Raw genomic sequence first — 20,056 nt, 5'->3', positions numbered from 1 at the left:
TGCCTTAAATCGAATTCTCGACCTCCTTCTTTCCCTCCTAGCGCACCTACACATGCCATCTGATTAATCTTCATAAATACTGTTTTTGTCATGTCACTCTTCTGTATAAAAATGTTTGATGATAGTAGCTAATATCCCTTGAGCACTTACTACTGCCAGGTGCTGTGCCAGGCACTCTGTATGCATTTAACAATTCAGTCTGAAACCTCTTTTGTTGCTCAGATGTGGCCTCTCTCTAAGCCCAACTCTACAAGTGAAATCATCGCCCTCCCCTCTATGTGGGACATGATATTCAGGGGCGAAAGTCTCCCTGGAGGCATGGGAGATGACTCCTAGGGAAGAGGCTGGCCCTGGCACCATAGGATCAACAATGCCATCCTGACCAAAGGGGGGAAAACGTGCAATAAATAAGGTATCAGTGGCTAAGAGAGCTCACATAGAGTCCAGAGGCTACTCTGGAGTCACTCTTATGCATGCTTAAGTTAGACATTGCTACTTATCATAACTTGTCAAACCCTAACCAAAACCATTCCTTGCAATCCTAAAGAAGACTTAGGGCATTATATAAGATTCTACAAAGGTTCCATGTACAGGATAATTTTCTAGAAACCTACAACCTCCAGATGGGTCCTGGACCAGATAAGTCCTGAAATGCAGAGTGGCTAGCCTCTCCAGAATATCAACTAGTTCCATCTCCATATCCCATATTATTGACAGCCCCTTTCAACATGAAAAACTTAGAATAGGGCATAGCCCAAATATCCCTAAAGAGTGGGAGAAAGATCAGAGGTGATGGTGGAGTTATACTGAGAAGGTAGGGTTTAACAAGTGAGTATGATTGCTGAATCATATTGACATTTTTTTAGTCTCCAATATCTTAGATCAGCTAGAAGTAAAAACCTAAAATGGAATTGTAGCCCATACCAACTCTGAAATCTGTTCTACATCTAATTGTTGGGATGTGCTTTGAAATTTATTGCTTTTCTGTATATATGTTATTTTTCACAAAACAGGAAAAAAAAGTCGAGTGTGATAAATGCATGGCTATATGATGATATTGTGAACCATCGATTGGACACTTCAGATGATTACATGGTATATGAATATATAATATACATCAACTGAAAAATAAATAACTAAAAAAGATCAAAGAAGAAGGTCGAGTTATAAAAGAGAAGATAGGATTTAACAAATGAGTATGACTCCTGAATCTTTAAATTGATATTTCTTTTAGTCTCCAGTGTCTTGGAGCAGCTATAAGGAAAAACCTAAAATTGTGGAACTATAACCCATACCAGACTCTGAAATCTGTTCTATAACTAATTGCCGTGGTGTGCTTTGAAGTTGATTTATGTATGCTATTTTTCACAATTAAAAAATAAAAGAAAAAATTCAGTCTGACAGCAAATCTCTGAGGTCGGTACACTTTTATCCCCATTTTATAAAATAGAAAACTGGGGCTTAGTGAAGACAAACTGCCCAAAGTCCAGCCTTAATAGGTGGCAAACCATGAACTAAGCGGGCAGCCTGGCACCCGAGCCCATGTGCTCAAGCACTGCACTGTACTGCCTGGAAGATTGTCAGCTGCATTTCATGCTTTATAAGTCACAGTCAGAGACCATCTCCACCCAGTATCTACTTTTCTATGCCATGAGATGCTCTTTAATGGGTTCTCCTTCCCTTGTGGAATTTACAACCTGTATGCACCTGTATGCAGGTTTCCCTTGCCTGCAATGCCTTTTCCTATTTAAGTCCCACATATCCTTAAAGATCCAGGTCAATCATCACTTTTTCAAGGTCTTTCCAGATCCCTTTGGTTCCCAAAGATCTTCTTGCCCAGTGTGTAGGTCTGCCAGGCTCAACTGAGCATTTCGTGCCCCTCACAAAGCTATACCCAACCGAAGCAGGGGGAGCTCACATCCAGCCTGAGTTTTGCGCTGCCAGGCTTCTGCTCACCAAAAGGGGGCACCTTTTCTTTTCTTTCAGAATTTTGTTATTTTAGAAAATTTCAACATTTTACAGAGGTAGAGAGAGAATAGTATAATCAGCTCCCACGTACACATCCGGGTGCTTTTTTTCCTAATTCCTATAAAGGTGCTATAATTGTCCGTGGCCTGTAAGAAACAGATGGCATATTCAAAGGGGGAAATGAAGAGACTTTAAAGAAGGAACTGTTTACACAAAATGTGAACAGGGTTAAAAAAAAATCAGCAAGGGGTGGTGAAGGCCCCAAGAGCTAGTGATAGCAGGAGGGGTTAGAGAGGGCAAGAAAAGCTGCAGAGAGTTGCTGAAGGACACAACTGCCTAACCATGGCCTATCAAGGAGGGAGCTGGGGAATGGTTACCCGGGCCTCTGTCTTTTCTCCCTCTTTCCTGAAGCTGCTACTCCCCCTTGGCTGATTCCAGTTGGGAGCCAGAAGGCGGCAGAAGTGATTCCGTTTGTAGAGGTCCTGCTGGGCATACAGTAGGTCAGAGGGGCGAGAAGTAGATTTCAAGGGGAATGAGAATATCCAGTTCAGGCACCATAGGCTGCTGGCAGCACTGCCTGATAGCTTTCATTATTATTTGCCTACTGCCTCTACTGCCATTGCTTGAAAACAGAAAAAAACTTTGTTCCTCTATTTTGTCATTTCTATTTACATTTTCTAGTACAATGTATTTATGCTCAAAATTCTTCCCTTATCTGCAAGTCATTTTCCAAGGTCTAGAAATCAAAGATTCTGTCCACCAGTCTCCAAAAGAAGAAATAGAAATACCCTAGAAACTTTTATATTTAAGTTCTTTCTCAGGTATTGAATCTTACACATGATGTATTTGTGCATGAATTGGATTACTTATGTTAAACCAGAGGTCCCCGGGATAAGTTCCATATCTTCATCCATATCGTGAACAAAATTGACTTCACCCTGTTCACTAAATAATGAGTAATAAAACACACAGAGTGCATTGCAATTTCTTTTCCATGAAGCTTCTCAAAATTTACTGCCTTAAAAATGTTCTAATAAAACTTTTTTTAAAAAAATCAAGGACCCATACCTATTTTTGCAGTAAAGTATAACTTCTGTCCTGCCTTTTCATATATTTGTTATTTAAATAAATTTTGTTAGGCTCTGAGATTACCTTCCTGAAATAACTTCCAAAATAGGACATCGGATTGACTGTGATTGACATAAAATTTTAATGTGCCAACCTCCATATTTATTATTAAATTATTAAAGCTAATTATTAAAGCTCAATGGACAACTAATAACAAGCATATGCCATCATTTGCTGACACTGGAGTTGACAAGGACTGAAAGATGACCTTCGATTCTGGTGTTGCTCTGATACATTTTGGAAAATGATTCTAGCAGCTGTACCTATGCTGAGTCAGAGGCCGGCTCTGTTTCTTACAGATGCTGTGTGCACAGCATGGCTAGCTGAGACTCATTTATCAGAAACTGACTGAGATTGCTTACATGGGAATGCAGCTCCTGGGAGTCTGAACATCCAGGAACAATAAAAGACTGCCAAGTAAACCCAGTTGCTAACTGTGCCCACTGATGCTTGCTACTCACAAAACAAAAACGAAAACAAAAAACAACCTTCCCAAAACGAGTAACAATGTACCCATGTCCTCAAGAACCTTTTCTCCTTTCCTTGTATTCAAAGGGTAACTTTAAAGACTGTGTCAAAACTTAAACCTAAAACACAGTTGAGAAAGAAAATGGCCATTTCACCACTCTGCAGGTACATCCTGGGGCTAAATCCATGGATTTCAGAGTGCAGTTTGAAGGATTTATGGAACCCCAGTTCAGCACCAGGATTTATTTATTGCCTCTCACGTTTTTTTTTTTTTTCTTTGTATAACATTCATCTCCTGCAAGAATGGAATTATCTTTGATTCCAAAGTGCTTTTCCTTTTATTAGATTTTGCACTGGCCCTTTAGAATGACAACCTTCTATTTTTGCATCATCACATCTCTGGGAGAATGGAAAGGAAGAAGAATCTCAGCATATATGGCCCGTCTCCAGACCTGGATGCATGATTGGATGGAACCAGGAGAAGCCAGAAGTGAGGACAAACTGGAGGTCTCATCTGCCAATGCATCATGCATGTGGCAAGTGGATGGCATCCATGAATAGCTAAGCAGAGCTTCCCCATTTTGGATGCCTCCTATCTTGCCAGAGCTTGGCAAGGAACTAAATCTTCAGTTTTTCATATTTATTTTTTCATATCTAATTTTAAATTGCCAATGTAGGCTTCTTTGCTTCCTTGAATACATTCAAACTTTATAGCTGATTAGATCAAAGAGTCCTATGGGACTTTAGGGGGATTGGATATATTCAACCTTGTGGGTCTTTGTAGGCTCTGTCTGGGACCTTCATTTGCAGAGCTGACAGCTTCTCTAACCATGGTTTGAGAGCCGTCAAACATGGCTGGTCCTCACAGAGGGATCCCACTGGCCATCCACAGTGCCTGTGATTCTCGCCTTCAGAATCACTCCCTTCAGTTAAGGCAATGTTCTCAGAAAGACTCTGCTGACATATATGAATGAGTTTGCTGGGAGGAGAAGCATGTTCACTCAACAATATTCAGTTATTTCTCATCATCATGTCAATGCTGCTATTTGTTCTCATGTAAGGAGATGCAAATTGAGGGAAGGAAACACACATCTTCCGAGTTTCCATGGGATTTGAGAGCTGGTAAGAGTCTGAGAAATAAGGCACTCCCTGAGAAGGTCGGCTGAGCGGTGCACAGTGGCTTCCACCTGAGTCAGGTGGAGCTGAGGGGGCAGTGAGGAGAAATGGTATGCCTGGGAGCTAGCCTGGGCTGGTTTCCAGGTGTCTAATTCTTCCTTTGACTGTGCCTGCCTCAAGGCACACCTGGAAAGTATGTGAATGCAGCTGTGATCTTACTTGTTGCCACAAATGAACTCCATTCGACACAAAACCCTATTGCAATTTCTAATTCTAAGCTACATATTCATTTATCTTCAGTGCTTTTAAAAGTTTTACTTAGCTAAGTACATCTAATGTTAATCAATACAGGCCCCAACTTCCTTATATTTAATTCCAAAATTAAAAAACAATCTCAAAGCTTTTTCCTGTAATCCACTTATTAGCAAGACCTGATCTGATCAGAAATAAGGTTAATTATAGTCCTCATTTATCACACTTAGTGTGAATATTAATATATTTTGCTGCAGAAATATCAATATGTTTGGTTGTGGGTTGCAGCTGCAGACCTAACTGGGAGTATTATAGAATATACAGTGATGATTTTCTAAAATCTAAAAAAAATTCAGTTATCTTGAAATAAATATGGCCCCAAGGGTTTCAAATTAGGGATTGTGAGTCTGTGATATCCATAAGCGTGCTCAGACGCTTTCTTAAAATTTAAGGTTTAAGCACAACTCTTCTAAGTGGCCTGATATAAGGTACTTCTGCTTCTCTCTCTCCATTCTTCCTGGTTGGAAAATGGTATTACTCAGAGTATACTGTGACCTTATGTTTTAAATGGATTTATAAATTCCTGAAGACTATTAAGCTAGAGTTGGTTGTGGCATTAGCTACTTCATGGGCTGCGGCACTGAGAGATGGTGCAGGACTGATCCAGGACACTCGAGAGCTCTCCAGGACAAGTAGAGTGACCATGTGCCATTTAGCCACACTAGATAATTATAAATAATTATTTTTATATGTAAACTGGGAAGAATATTTACCTCATTTTTTTTGTAAGATACATATTGAGCTAATGTTTATGAAAGTGTTTTGAAAAATATAACATGCAATGTGATTTTAATGTGTTCTTAGGAAAATTAAGTTGTTAGCACAGCTCCCCTAGACACTTAGCTTGTTCCTTAGGAGTGACTGACAGGAGCAGAATCTGGAGCCTTAAGCCTGAATTAATGTATAGAAGAATGAATGGTGGCCGCCTTTCTTCCAGGTGGAGAATCTGCGGCATGAAATGCTTTGGACACTTTGTTAGAGAAAGTACAGCTCACACCGCTTGCAGGAGTGAGCAGAGGCTAAATTCTTTAACTTGGACTCTTTTTTCAACTAACTGGCTGGAGCTGCCCAAAGCCATCATTTCTTGGTAGGAGCGGAGTCAGCAAAGTACAGAATGGATAGGAAAGAAGGCCGGTGAGCCAGTTTTCTGGGCTGCTGAGCTATTTGTAGCTGTCACTGCCCAACATTTCATTTGCAGGGGGTTCCTGCAGCTTCCCTCTTTGCCAGGGCAGTTGCCTTCATGGTGTCTTCCCTCCCAAGTATGCCAGAATAAGGGAAATGGGCAATTTGGATGGACATGCTTGACAGTTGCCAGTTCTTCTGGACAGAATTCCCACCTTCCCAAAGTGTTTGCCTAGCTGGGTATATATTGAATATTTTACAGTTTTCTCAACTGCAGCTAACGTGCTTTGGAACATATTCAGCAATCAGACTAAAACAATATTGTAAGGCTGCATCCTGCCGAATCACTGTCTTTGACAGATTTCTCATCACGATGCATCATTTTGCCCTTCTTCCATCTGCTCAGACTTACCCACTCATGACTTGCTGTTTTCTTTGGTTAGTCAATCCACTCAGTGGCTGGTGAGAGTTGACTGATTTATTTTTTGGATTTTTTTCTACTTTTCCTATTTCTTTCAATTTACTGTATTTATTTCCTGGCCTCGGGAGGACTTCCTTGGGGACACAGTTATATCTCTGAGGATCAGCTGATCTGAAAAACAGCAGAGAGCCCTGGAAAACCTATGTGGCCACAGACCCCATTAAGCCTCATCCCCCAGCCAGCTCCTTACTGACCTTCTCCCGGAAGGCATTTTAAAGGAAGGACACAGTGATGGCGAACACCTGGCTTCCAAGGTGCAAAAAAGTGGAGAGCTATTTTGTCTGTTTTACACGGGGAGCGGGGTCTGGAAATGACTGACTCAAGAAACCTTGGAGACTGTGAAATAATTTATGTCCTTTCATATAGCCCAGATCCTAGTGGGACTTGGCTGTCAGAGGGGCTTTCATTTGCATTCTTCCTGCCTGCCCCCATCCCCTTCCATCCTTTCCCTTCCTTTTCAATCCCAGTTGAGAAAAAGGATCTCTGCGAAGAGAAAATAACCTTAAAGGAGCTGCAGATGATGTAGTTTGATATACCCAATATCCTAAAAAAGCAGGACTCTATCTCCATATGAACAAAAAGGTAAAGCCTGTGTGGACACCATTAGGGTTTTATGTTTTTGCTTCTGCTGCTGTCTGACAGAGTTCTGACCTTTATATGTTAACCATATAAGAGTTTTATTTCCTTCCGAGCCTATGCTTTTCTGCTTTCCATCTAATCATTCTTCTTCGGCTCCGGTACAGACAGCTCATTCCGGCCACCCGGCTGCCCAGAACGCGCTTTCTGGGGATGATGGATGACGCACATGTCCTCCTCAGATCTCTAGGTCCGCCCTGGGAACTTTAGGAAACCTAGATTTGTAACCTGCACCACGAGTCTTTAATTTCCCCACTCTTTGGCCTTCTAGATTATTATCGATTTTCTTCCATTACTTGCTAGCTTCCTTTCGATTCCCATTTGTCTGAGTTGAGGGAAAGTGTTGCCAAGTCTTCTCCCATTTCTCCCTAAGAAGTTGCTGAGGTAAGTGAGAAATGGGAGGAGTAGAAGTTGCACTTCCAGACTTACTTTCTTGCTGGTCACTGAAAATGCATCCTAGGCAGCCTTTCTTCGCTGACAGGTACAGCAGTGACCTCGGAGGAACATCCTTAATTAGCTATTCTGATAAGTAGGATGTGATTCTGAGGATTAATTGAATCAAGTATTCACCAAGGATTCTCAGTATTCATCCTTAGCCCCCATTGGCATCCCATTTGAGACCAGAGATTTCTGCAGATGCTATCCTTCTCTGTGAAGGCTGCGCTCTGTTTCCAACTCATAATTCTCTCTTAATGCCCATGTGAAGTGTAAGAAGTTTCCTTGAGGAGCTGATGTCAACCTTGCCTGCCCTCTGAGCGATCCTTAGAGGGTGAGGTTACAACCAAACCACGTGACCTCCTCATTGCTGTTGTTTTTTAATACCAGCAAGACCATTGAAAGAAACCCTGAGGATATCCGAGAAGGCAAAGAGAAAACAGCAACAAAAAATTGTAACATGCTCCCAGAGACTTGTGTGTGGATTGAAGAAGAGAATATCTTACATTTTAACAGGGCCTTAAAGAAGGATTGGCAGATAAAATATAAGGCATCCAATTAAATTTGAATTTCAGTTAAATAAAGTATAAATGTGCTCCATTGGTGCTCTATGTACATGTTGTTTGTTTGCTTGTTTTTAAACATTTTTAATTGTATAATATAACATATATACAAAACAAAGAAAGAAAAAAGCAATAATGTTCAAAGTACTCGTCAACAAGTAGTTACAGAAGAGATCCCAGTTTGTCAAGGTTGCCCTATAATTTAATGCACCATGTCAGTCCTGCCTCAGAGTCTTGTGTGGTCTCTGGATTGGCCACAACAGCAATACTTGGAAGCTTGCCAGAAGGGCACTTTCAGGCCCCACCCCTGATTCACTGAATCACAATTTGCATTTTAAAAAGACCTGCCAAGCGATTTAGCCGCTACTTTAATGTTTGAGAAGCATTGTTTTAGCGCTTACAACTTACTCTTGTGGATATTACCTCCTAGGCCTTTACAAGTCCCAGAAGCTAAGAAAGGGAAAGGGAAGGAGGGGAGAGCCTTGTAGTCAGGGCACTTGCACACACAGCTATTTCCTCCCATCAAAGGGTAGAATCTCCTTTTTACCCCACGTCCTGCTCCCATGGCCTATTTAGCTACAGTAGCTACCTGGGATCTGCCCAAGTAGGGTGAAGGTGGAGTGAGAACGGAGGAGGGAATGGATTCATATCCTAGGGGACCATGCTCTCTCATCCTTGACATCCATCTCAACCCAGCAAATTTCACCCATGGCTGGCCAAGCAGCCACATCTATGGATATCCTGTTCACTCAATTTCAAGTCTTTGTTGATTTCAGTGGGTGCCATTTATAAGGCTTTTTTGGGAAAATTCGATTATTACTGGAGTAATGTACCTATCCACTATCAGTCACTTTGATTTCAGAAACATTAAGATGTGAAACAAGTACGTTTCTGAATCCAGGAAATATGGTAAAGAGCTATGGAGTAAGTTTCAGAAAATAAGGACAAATATGAGCCATGGAAAAGAAGCGTGATCAAAAATTTAGATAAAGACCGAAGGGCTGCAGGAGAAAGTCTGAACAGAAGGTCTGATACATAAACAGAAGAAACATTTTATTTATCAGTGATCTCATCCCAATAATTTGAGAATAAACCCAGACCATGACAAATTTCTATCAGTGTTAAAAAGTGTCTGTTACTGTGTTAGTTAGATTCAGTTGTCAACTTGGCCAGGTGAGCATACCTAGTCTTGTTGCTGCGGACATAAGCCAATGGTACGTGAACCTCATCTGTTGCTAATTACATCTGCAGTTGGCTAGGAGGCGTGTCTGCTGCAATGAGTGACCTTTGACTTAATTGGCTGGTGCTTAAATGAGAGAGCACAATGTTGCACAGCCTAAGCAGCTTGGCATTCCTTATCTCAGCACTCGCAGCTCAGCCCAGGCCTTTGGAGATGCAGAAAGAAGTCACCCCGGGGAAAGTTGTTGGAACCCAGGGGCCTGGAGAGAAGACCAGTAGAGACCATCCTGTGCCTTCCACGTAAGAAAGAGCCACAGTGGAAAGTTAGCTGCCTTTCCTCTGAAGAACTAACAAAATATATCCCCTTTTATTAAAAGCCAATCCATCTCTGGTGTGCTGCATTCCGGCAGCTAGCAAACTAGAACAGTTACCCATCCATTAACACTTGTTGATAATGTTTTATTTATTTATTGTTATTATTTTTTAATAAAGTTTCTGGTTCTTTCATTTCACGTGTGATAAGAATAATCTATATACATTTTCTTCTTTTCTTTCCTGTTTCACAAGGATTCCTAAACATTTAAGAAGACCTGTCATGTAGAAATCCATACATCGAAAGTAAAATGGCGACAATAAAAACCTAAGTTATTATCTGCATTTGAGATGGGCTCTTCAAATTGCAAAATAATTTACTAAAATTTCTTTAAATGAGGAACTTTTCTTGTGCATTTAGGCATGTGTTTGTAGATCAATTAATATTTGGATGAAAAGAATGCCTCAATTAACTGTAACTCAACAGGTCTTTATTGGTTATCTACTTACAGTATATAAATAGTTATAATGTTAAGTTCAACTGCAGTGGAAGAATAATTAAAAAAATGAAGATAAAAGAAACCGTGAAATTATAATTTTTCCATGGGAACATAATTTGAATCATGAATATTTGACAAACTCATCTTTTTAATGATATACTTATTACATAATAAAAGATACCATGCATTGGAAAATCTTTTGGATTTTTCCTGCAAATTATTTTAATGCATTAAACCAGATCAATTCCCTTCCTCACACAAAATCCTCCAGCGGCTTCAAAAATTCAAATGTAGTTCTTGAGAACTTGTCAACCTAGTGCTTCTCCACTTATATGGTTCTTTCCCAAACCTATAGTTAGGCCATGTGGTAGTTGAAGTCTCTAAATTCCCAAGTCCTCTCTCCAGCCACAGGGCCTTCACATGAGCTGGTCCCATTGCTGTCGGAAAGGATGAAATCGCCAGAGCATGGTGCCTGGGACAGAGTGGGTGCTTAATCATATTGCTGATGGACTGATGGGCCAAGTGAACTAATGTGGACCCACTAAATCTCTTACAGAGCTATAAGGATCTGTTTCAGTTGCTTCTCCTAACCTGGGGAGGGTTGTACATTGATTTTTTTTTTCCAGAGGTAGGATACTGGAGTAAAAAGTATTCCAAACTGGGTTTTGGAGACATTTAGCTTTTTATCCTTGTTAATTGAGTATGTTTGGACTAATAGTTTACCCTGTATGGTCTCCTCATCTGCACAATGAGGAACTTAGCTGTACCATCCTGGTCTCCTCTAGCTCTAACGTCACTGGTTCTTATTTCCCTCCATTCATTGCCTTGATGGGGTGAAGTCCCCTCTCCCAATCCCCTTACCTACTCCCCTGGCAACAATTCTTTATATTTCTTTTTGTAAGAAAATAAATACAGACTAATGCCCAGCAACCTGCATAATTAGCCATGGGAATGTGGTTCAAAACACGACCTTCATTTTAGCTTCACTGAGCTTCATTTTAGCTCAGAGATAAACACAGGTGGGCAACAGAGCAGCCCAAGAAAGCAACTACTTTATTCATTAAGCCATCTGGCCATCTTTACATTGTCTTTCTGTACAGCCATTGGGAAATGACACATTAGAAGCTGTTCATTCACAGTTGAATTTGGTGACCAAAGGTCTCCTCCTAAAAGGTCAGATTTGGCAAATTAATGTCCTATTGAGTGGCATATTGTTAATATCATGAATTTCCTTTGATACCTTCATGATCTAAAATTCGGATTTTTGTGCAACTTGAATCCTTCTGTAGCCATCTTGTTTTCATGTTACTAAGCTCTTCCTGGTAGAGTTTATAACATCATTATCAAAAGATGCTAAAAATGCAACTCAGTGGTGCAAGAAATAACACCTAATAAGCACCTCTCTTTGCACCCTTAGTTACTTCCTCCATTTTCTTCTGAACTTAATATTCACATACCTTCTTGTCCCCTTTTGATCACATCTGCTTCATATGCTTGAAACTGCCCAAGAAGGCCCCAGAATAGAATCCTCTCTTAGCTTCTCCACCTGCTGACTAATCCCCAAAGATTCCTTGAGTCCAATTTACTGGCTGCTTTAACCACCTGCAACCTTGCTGAAGAGGGCTCTGTGTACTCCTCTCATCGCCAACTCCCAACCAGTTCCTCCATCCAACTTCTCGACCCTAGAAAAATCCAGGCCAAGCCCTTTTCCAGGCTGAATCAAGAATTTCAAAAATTCTGTATTGAGTAGCTGTAGCATTGGTCAGTTCAGTGGAGCAGAAGAATGGAAAACGGCCAACCCTCGTCGGGAGATTCTGATGGGACTTCCCAAGGCAAAGGAGCAATTAGAACCCTCTCCCAGTTGTCCCTAGTCATTTGCTTTTACCCTTCCCATGAGCACTTCAGCTAAATTTTTTCTCCAAGGGTGAAGAAAATTACAATCAAATTTTCTTTTCCTGTCTTAACTTGTGTTGAAAGAAAAAAAAAGCAAAAACAAAAAAGCCGTGCAAATTTAACTATGGATAAAAATAGCTCCACTATCTTAGAGTCATTAAACGAACATAAAAGGGCTTTTTGAGATCTCAGAATATCTGTACCCTGGCATCTGTCACCATTCCTCTGTCCTCATCTAGAAGCAAGGCATTCCGAACAAGGATTCCACGCTTAATGGCACCTTGAGAGTAAGTGCTCCCAGGTGCCCATCAAACCTGTCACTGTGAACAGCTGTCGCTAAGTGATGGCTTGTCCCTCCACCCTCTGTTGCTTTTTCCATAAACAGGTCTGCAGAGCGCTGCCAGGAGAGTCTTCCAAGGCTCGATGTAAACTGCCCCGATCCATACAAACCTGGCTTTGCTGTGCCCATTCCAGCATTCCTCCTCGTTGGACGTGCCTGCTGTCACGCTCCCATCCTTGCAGATGCTGTAGGGTAACGCCGACCAGACCTTTTTAGAGAGCTTCAGTTTCTCTTTTATGTCTGTGACCTGATCAAGAAACCAAGGAAAGGGAGTGAATATCCTTCTTGTGCTTTTCAGTCCATTTCTACACAACGACATACTGCAGGCATAGGTTATATTACCTGTGTTATGATGAACACAAACTCTTACTCATTTTTAAGAGACAGACACAGTGCTACAAGATTTATTACCAGGAAGGCCCCTTATCCTCCTCCTTCAAAATCCCACTAACTTCTGTAGAGAGTTTTCAGGTTTTTTTTTTTTCTTTTTCTTTTTCCATCTTTTCTGTTCATATATTCTTTGAATTAAAAACTTATGAGGCAAATGAACTGGCTTCAGATCCCTCTCTTGCTGGAGCCCTTATCTCCAATACCCTAAATATAGTCTTTAGAATTCATTTGCTCGATTGTTGGATAAATGCACCTAAATGATGCACCAAGAGATATAACACTTTCCCCAATGTTCTACTTCTCTCTGCGAGAAATAACTATTGTCAGTAATTCAACTGCTGATAACCTGTGCTCCACTCTTGTACCATCCACAGGCTCATAGCAGATACTAGGATTGCAAACATTAAGCCAAATCCACCTACAAATCTCTGGCACCAGAAAGAGAAAAGTCTCTAAATAAAGGCGTGCTGGTTTGAAACTTGTGTACTCCAGATAAGCCATGTTCTTTAATCCTGATTTAATATTGTAGAGTGGGATCTCTTTAATTAAGTTGTTTACATGGAGATGTGATCCATCCAATTGTGGGTGGGATCTGTTGATTAGGTGGTTTCCATGGAGATGTATCTCCACCCATTCAGGGTGGGTCTTCATCAGCTTACTAGAGCCCTTTAAGAGGGACCATTTTGGAGAAAGCTTCAGAGTTGACACAGATAAACCGATTTGGAGATGCAGAAAGAAAACACCCCCAGAAAAGTTGTTTGATAGCAGAAGCCAAAGGATCAGCAGATGTCAGGTACGTGCCTTCCCAGACCAGCCTTTCTTAAATCAAGGTATCTGTTACTGGATGCTTTCATTTGTACAGTTTTATGGGCTTAGAACTGTAAACATGTAACTTAATAAATTCCCTTTATAAAAGCCAACTCATTTCTGGTATGTTGCATTTCTGGCAACATTAACAAGCTAAAACAGGAGGTAAATGTAAAATTCCTAGCCCTATGGATGGATGGCCAGGAGAAGCTTAGCACCAGCATCTTTAGTGTATTCAGGCTCAGCACTGACATCTCACCTATGGAAAGGGTAGGCAGAGGGATTCAGTACTATTTTGGTTCCATAAGAAATACCTAGTTTCAGGCAGACACAGTTCTTATTTCCTATTCTGTCTACATGAATATTGGGAAAGTGCATAGATGGTTGAAGAGCGTTCCTAAAAGGGAGAACTACTGAGATTTAATTTATTGTACATTTGAGATCAATGGCCTTTGGAAACAAAGTAGTTTGTGTTCATTGTGATGGAATATAGATTTGAGGAAAATTTCAAAAGACCTCTCCTTGTGTTTAAGAGTGGATACAAAGAAACAAAAGACTTGACATTTTATCTTGATCTTTGTCATGCTTCATAGTTCCAGAATTATGCAGTTTGGGCCCCTTGCTTATCTGAGATTCTGATGATGACACAGGCTTCAGAAATTGTATGGTTACCCATAAAGTGCTGAAGATGATCACAATTCTGAATCTTAGAACCTGGTATATATATGTTTGAATAGTGTGATGTCACACTTGTTTTAGAAGGTGAGAAAAAATTAAGAGTAATGACATTTCAGTACCTAAATCACACAAAGCTAAAGTTTAGGATGACTTGGGATCCACACTCTCTGAATTTTCCCAGTTTCTGCTGACCCAGTACAGGCTGCCCTGCTGGCCCTACTTCCAGGCAATGTGACTGCGTAAGGGGCTTCATATGAATGCCAGTCCCTTCCTTTTTTATATTTATGCTTTCATTTTTTACTTTAAATATTTAATGGCCATATCTGTCTAGCCCCAGAGATGTACATTTTCTATGTTCAAACGTGGTGCAATTTCCCTTAAATGCCAACTAATAAATGTTGAAAGAATGATCGTTTTGGAAACAAATCACCAATCTGTAATAAAAGATCCAGGCAAGAATCATTGACAGATGCTAAAACTGTTGAGTGAGAGTCTGATCAGGGTCAGGATATTTCTGTGATCTTATAGTATCTCCCCACAGATTACTTATTAATCACAAAAGGAAAATTTGCAATTTTACAGTGCAGAAGCTTGGCAGACCCCCACCTTAACCAAGTGATCAAAGTTAATGTCACCAAAATGGGACAGATTGCTAATGCGTGCCTTCTGATATGATTGCTCCAAGAACACACTGTCATTTATGCAGCCAAAAATGCAATCCTGAATCTAATGATGAGGATGCAGCCGACAAACCCAAACCGAGGGACATTGTAGAAACAACTGGCCTGCATGCTTCAGAAATGTTAATTATAAAAAGAAAGGCTGAAGTCATCCTCCAGATTAAGGAGAAAAAGAGATTGACATAGAAATACAGTGAATGAGCTTGGGTTGCATTCTGGATTGGAAAAATAATTGGAACAAAGGACGTTATATGAGATAATTGACAAAATTTGGATTCTGACTCTATAATAGACAGTGTTAAATTTACTGTATTTGATATCATACTGTGGTTATATAGGAACATGTCCTTATTCTTAGGAGACACATGCTAGAGTATTAGGAAGTAAAGGGTCATGATATCCACAACTTATTTGCCAAAATGGCTCAGTAATAAACAGTAAATTAAAATAATAATAAAAATAAAATTCATATATAGAGAAAGCAAACTTTAATAATTGAAGAATTTCAAAGGATTTCGAAGGAGCGTATATAGGAATTTATAGTACTATTTTTGCAATTTTTATGTGTGAATTAAAAGAAAAATCCCTCATGCTTCATTGTTTTCTGCATGCACCCACCTTAGTGTTCCTAAATTCCAACCTCGGATATCACCCCATGGTGACTTATTCTCACTCTTCTCACACACAAAACCCAGAGGGGGGAAAATATAGGTATTACATATTCATAGCTAGTTCAAAAAATGATCTTCATTTTTAGGACTGATTGCTTTAAGGTTTATTCTGTCCCATAATACAGTACACTAAGCCATCTCTTTTCTGCTTATTTCATACAAAAATCCCACTTACTGGTTGTGGGAATCTGAGCCAAATATATATATTTGTTTGAAAAACAAAGAATAAAATTCCATGATGTGTCACAGGTATTCCTTTTTCAATATTTGTAAAACCTCAACTGTATATGTTGTGCCACTGATTATTTAAATCAAACTCAAGCATTGTCTCTTTTAAGGTACCTCCAAGTCAGATTTAGATTCAACTTTAGGAATTTCCCAGTGCCCTTCATGATCGTAAGCACTGATGACTTCAAATTATAATAATAATTATTATTTTATTGCAACAAAATGCTTCTTGATGGAAGAAACAGGGTCTAATTTGTCTTTATCCCCAGTTCTCAGTGTAGGTAGAGTGTGGGGGAATGAACCATGTCCCCCATAAAAGGGCATCATCATGTCCCAACCCCTGGTCTTGTGAGTGTGGACCCATTTGTAAAAAGTATCTTTGAAGATACTATTATTTAAGGTGTGCCCACACAGAATGAGGATGGGCTTTAATTCAATATGGTTGAAGTCCTTATAAGCAAAGGAGGATTGGATACAAAAAGAAAAGTCACGAGAAGTTAGAAGCTGGAAGTCAACAGAACCTGGAAAAGAAGGAAGATGATGCCATATTGCCATTTGATGAGAAAGCCAATGACCCAAGGATCACTGGCAGTCTGCCCAGAATGCCATAGTCTTTGGGGAGAAAGCACTGCCTTGCTGCTGCTTCGATTTTGGACTTCTCCTAGCCTCAAAACTGTGAGCCAATAAATTCCCATTGTTTAAGTCAACTCATATGGCATTTGTTTTAGCAGTGAGGAATCAAGATAGCACAGTGACCTACTGTAGTATAATAAAGAATTTGTCTGGTCCTTGCACCTGGCTCCTGGGAGAAGGCTTCTACATCTTTGGAATTTCCCATGATGGGAACGTCTTTTGTTATTCAACACAACTCAGGCCCTAGAGCACACCTGAGTACTTTAGGCTAAAGAGATGACTTAAGGTGGGGACTTTGAGGCCTAGCAGCCGGACCCTGAGGGAGGGACAGAGTGGAGATTGAGTTCAACACATGTGTGTTGATTCTATGAATTGTGCCTGCTTTGTGCAGCCCCAATTAAAATTACTGGGCACTAAAGCTCCAGAGAACTGCCATGATTAATGATACACAATGATGTGCCACGAGAGTGACGTGTTTTAACTCCGTGTGCAGAGGACTGGGAAGCTTGAGTCTGAGATCCTCCCAGACCTCTATGTGTCTCTTCTTATTTGTCTCGTTTTTTTGCTATAATAAATCCAATTTTAAGTATAAGGCTTTCTTGAGCTCTGTGAGTTGTTCTTGTGAATTATCAAACCTGAAGGGGTGGTGGGAAGCCCCTGAATTTGTAGCCAGTTGGTCAGAAGTAAGGGTAGCTGGGGAAACTCTGAATTTATGCTGGTGACTGAAGAACATTCTTGCGGAAGATTGCCCTTAACATATGAAGTTTAGCCTAACTCCAGGTAGTTAAAATCAGAATTGTATTGGAGTTGGTATCAGAAGTATATGAAGTCATTTCACAATACAACCATCCTGGCTAGCCTGGGGCTCAGGGTGTTCACTGGAAGCCCCAAGCAAACCAGGATGAGGTGGTCACCCTAAGTAGAGGTGTCAGCACACTGTTGGTGCTCAATAAATGTTGGTTGAGAAAGTGGATGCAATTGTCCCATTCTATCACAAACTCAGAGATAACATTGCTAACACTAAATAGTTGGGGGCCACTATAATGAGCCTTCTTGATTCCAAAAGGGGTAGAGGTTGGGGGAGCTGATTGTGGAGATGTACTATCTAATTAAAAAGTGAGGAGCCCCTCATGATGATAGTGCGTGGGTCTTCTGACTAGCTAATGCAGCACACTTTACAATAGGAATGGGTTCACAGTGGCATTTCAGTAGTTGAGTGCTATCATTGTGCAATTGAAGGAGATATCATTGTGCAGTTGAAGGAGATAATGATAGAGGAGCAGTGACAGATATAAATGCTGTTTTAACATTCTGCACAGAAATACTGGACAGTTCACTTACAGACTGCGATGGTGATACAGACAGCTGCCAAAAAAAAAAAAAATGGACACTATTAGCCACCACGAAAGAACATGCCTTTGATTCTAAAGTGTGTCTGAATGACTCCAATTTGTTTTTCAGCATCAGCCAAGTTTTTCAATTCTAACACCATTTAGAAATAGTTTCTCTTTTTCTCTTATTTTTATTTCTGAAAAATATATGCAATTGCTTTGCTGTAGTTTCAGACTTGAGTCCCTAAACCCCCACCCCAAAACTTAATTACAACAAAAGTAAGCTCAGTTTTGTGCTAAACAAGCAAGCACTGTTAGTACAGATATATTACTGACGATAACTAGTGAACCCTAATTCACTAACAAAGCAAACCCAATGGGAGCAAAGACTTGGGAACAAATATGAAATTTATGAAAATTTCCTTTCTCTGCTTTCCCAATGAGCTATTCTAGGACAAATTAACTCTCTCTAATACTTGCAAATGATTTTTACCATTTGTCCATATTACTAATACCTAAGTATTAGATATTTTTCATATACGCAATTGATAGATCCTGAAAGTTAACCAACAACTTCTCTTACATGATAGGACTCTGAGTTAAATATATACTGTTAGGATCCACAGGAAAAACATGAGCTTTGCTTTAGGACTTAATCAGGACTTTAATTTCTGACACCTTCGACTACTGGTTTCAATTAGGACATACACCTAATATACCTCAAAGCCCTGCAAAAAGGTCCATGAATACTTGACTTTAAGACTAGAGGCACCATCCTCATACCTGACCTTAAAGAACTGTGTGTAAATAAGACCAAAGAGGGAGGAAGCTGACAACAGCTAGAAACAAGAGATTGCCATTAACATAGAGAGTTCTAACATGGGGGTTAGAACTGGGAAAGCAGAAAGAAGGACATTGCCATCTGACAACCTCACTGAAGATTAATTTTACCCCAAGTATTTAAAGTGAATCTCTTCAAGCTTCTGACTCAACAACTTCCAGTTTGCAGGAAACACTTGGGAGAGTGGAACAAAATAAGTAACACCACAAATAAATAATCAGATGCATCCAATGTATAGGATTTGATACAAGACAACAAAGTTAAAAAAAAAAAGAGGGGGGAAGTGGGGGCAAGGAAGACTGTTCTAGATGTTCAGATGAAATGAAAACACTGAACATCACAATCAAATGCTGTATGTGGACCTTAACTGGATCCTGGATTTGGAGATGGAATCCAACTGTAAGAAAATTTTTGAGATAATTGAGAAATGTTGAATATAGAATAGATATTAGATGATATAATTATTGTTAAATTTCCTAAATGGGCTCGTGGTATTGTGGTTGTGTAGGGGGTCTATCCTTATCCTCAGATGATATACACTGAGGTATATATCAGTGGGACACTCAGGGATAAGTGTCATAATATCTTTGACTTACTTGAAATGCTGAAAAAGTCAACCATTGTTGAATCTTTGTGAAGGACATGTGGATATTCATTTTACTATTTTTTCAACCATTTCAGTATTGTTTGAGAAAGTTGAAAATAATAAAAAGTTAGGAAAAGAAATAAGTACTGGTTAGGGCACATGGTGTTTGACAGTCTTGCTGAATTCAACAGAAGGCAATAATTAATTCAAAGTAATCGAGGCTAACTGTGAGCCTTCACTGTGCTAAGTCAGTCAATCCTCACAACTCTTGTGCTGAAGTGTTACTTTCATGCCCCTCCCCCCTCTTTTTTTCTGTGCATGGTTTAGGAATTGAGCGCAGTTCTCCCGCATGGAAGGCAAGCATTCTTCCACGGAATCACCCATGCACCCCTATCATATCCTTTAGCAACTGTGAACCAGGAACTTAGAGAGGCTAAAAAGCTTGCCTCTGGTAGAGATGAAATTCAAATTCAAATTCAAATGGAGCCTTCAGAATCACCCTCTTGACCACCGGGCTTTATCTGGCCATTGCCTATAGCTATACTCTTTCAAGTGTTTTGTAATTGGTGGTGAGGATGTATCCCAGGGTGTGCAAGGTGATTCAATATGATCCAGGAGGAAATATTAGATCTTCTATCCCTATTTAAAAAAAATGTACAAATATAAGATGAATTAAGTTTACGAATATTTAATCTACAAATTGATATGTCTCTTAATTCGTCCATAAGGCAATAGCCATTTCCTCAAACATCCTGTGG

General features: G+C 40.0%; 1 protein-coding gene across 2 annotated transcripts in view; it reads right to left on the bottom strand.

Annotated features, from left to right (window-relative positions):
• The window catches only part of GPC6 (glypican 6), a 1,138,931-nt gene that overhangs the window by 9,916 nt on the left and 1,108,959 nt on the right, over positions 1–20,056 (bottom strand). For both annotated transcript variants that reach the window (XR_013174668.1, XM_077158532.1), the window contains exon 7: positions 12,564–12,700. Coding sequence is in view for 1 of the 2 variants with exons in the window: in XM_077158532.1 (XP_077014647.1) it covers positions 12,564–12,700 (137 nt within the window). In the remaining variant the exon portion in view is untranslated. The remainder of the gene's footprint in view (positions 1–12,563; positions 12,701–20,056) is intronic.

This window comes from Tamandua tetradactyla, chromosome 4 (assembly GCF_023851605.1).
Source record: "Tamandua tetradactyla isolate mTamTet1 chromosome 4, mTamTet1.pri, whole genome shotgun sequence".
Classification (NCBI taxonomy): domain Eukaryota; kingdom Metazoa; phylum Chordata; class Mammalia; order Pilosa; family Myrmecophagidae; genus Tamandua; species Tamandua tetradactyla.
This window is presented reverse-complemented; position numbering and strand designations above follow the sequence as displayed.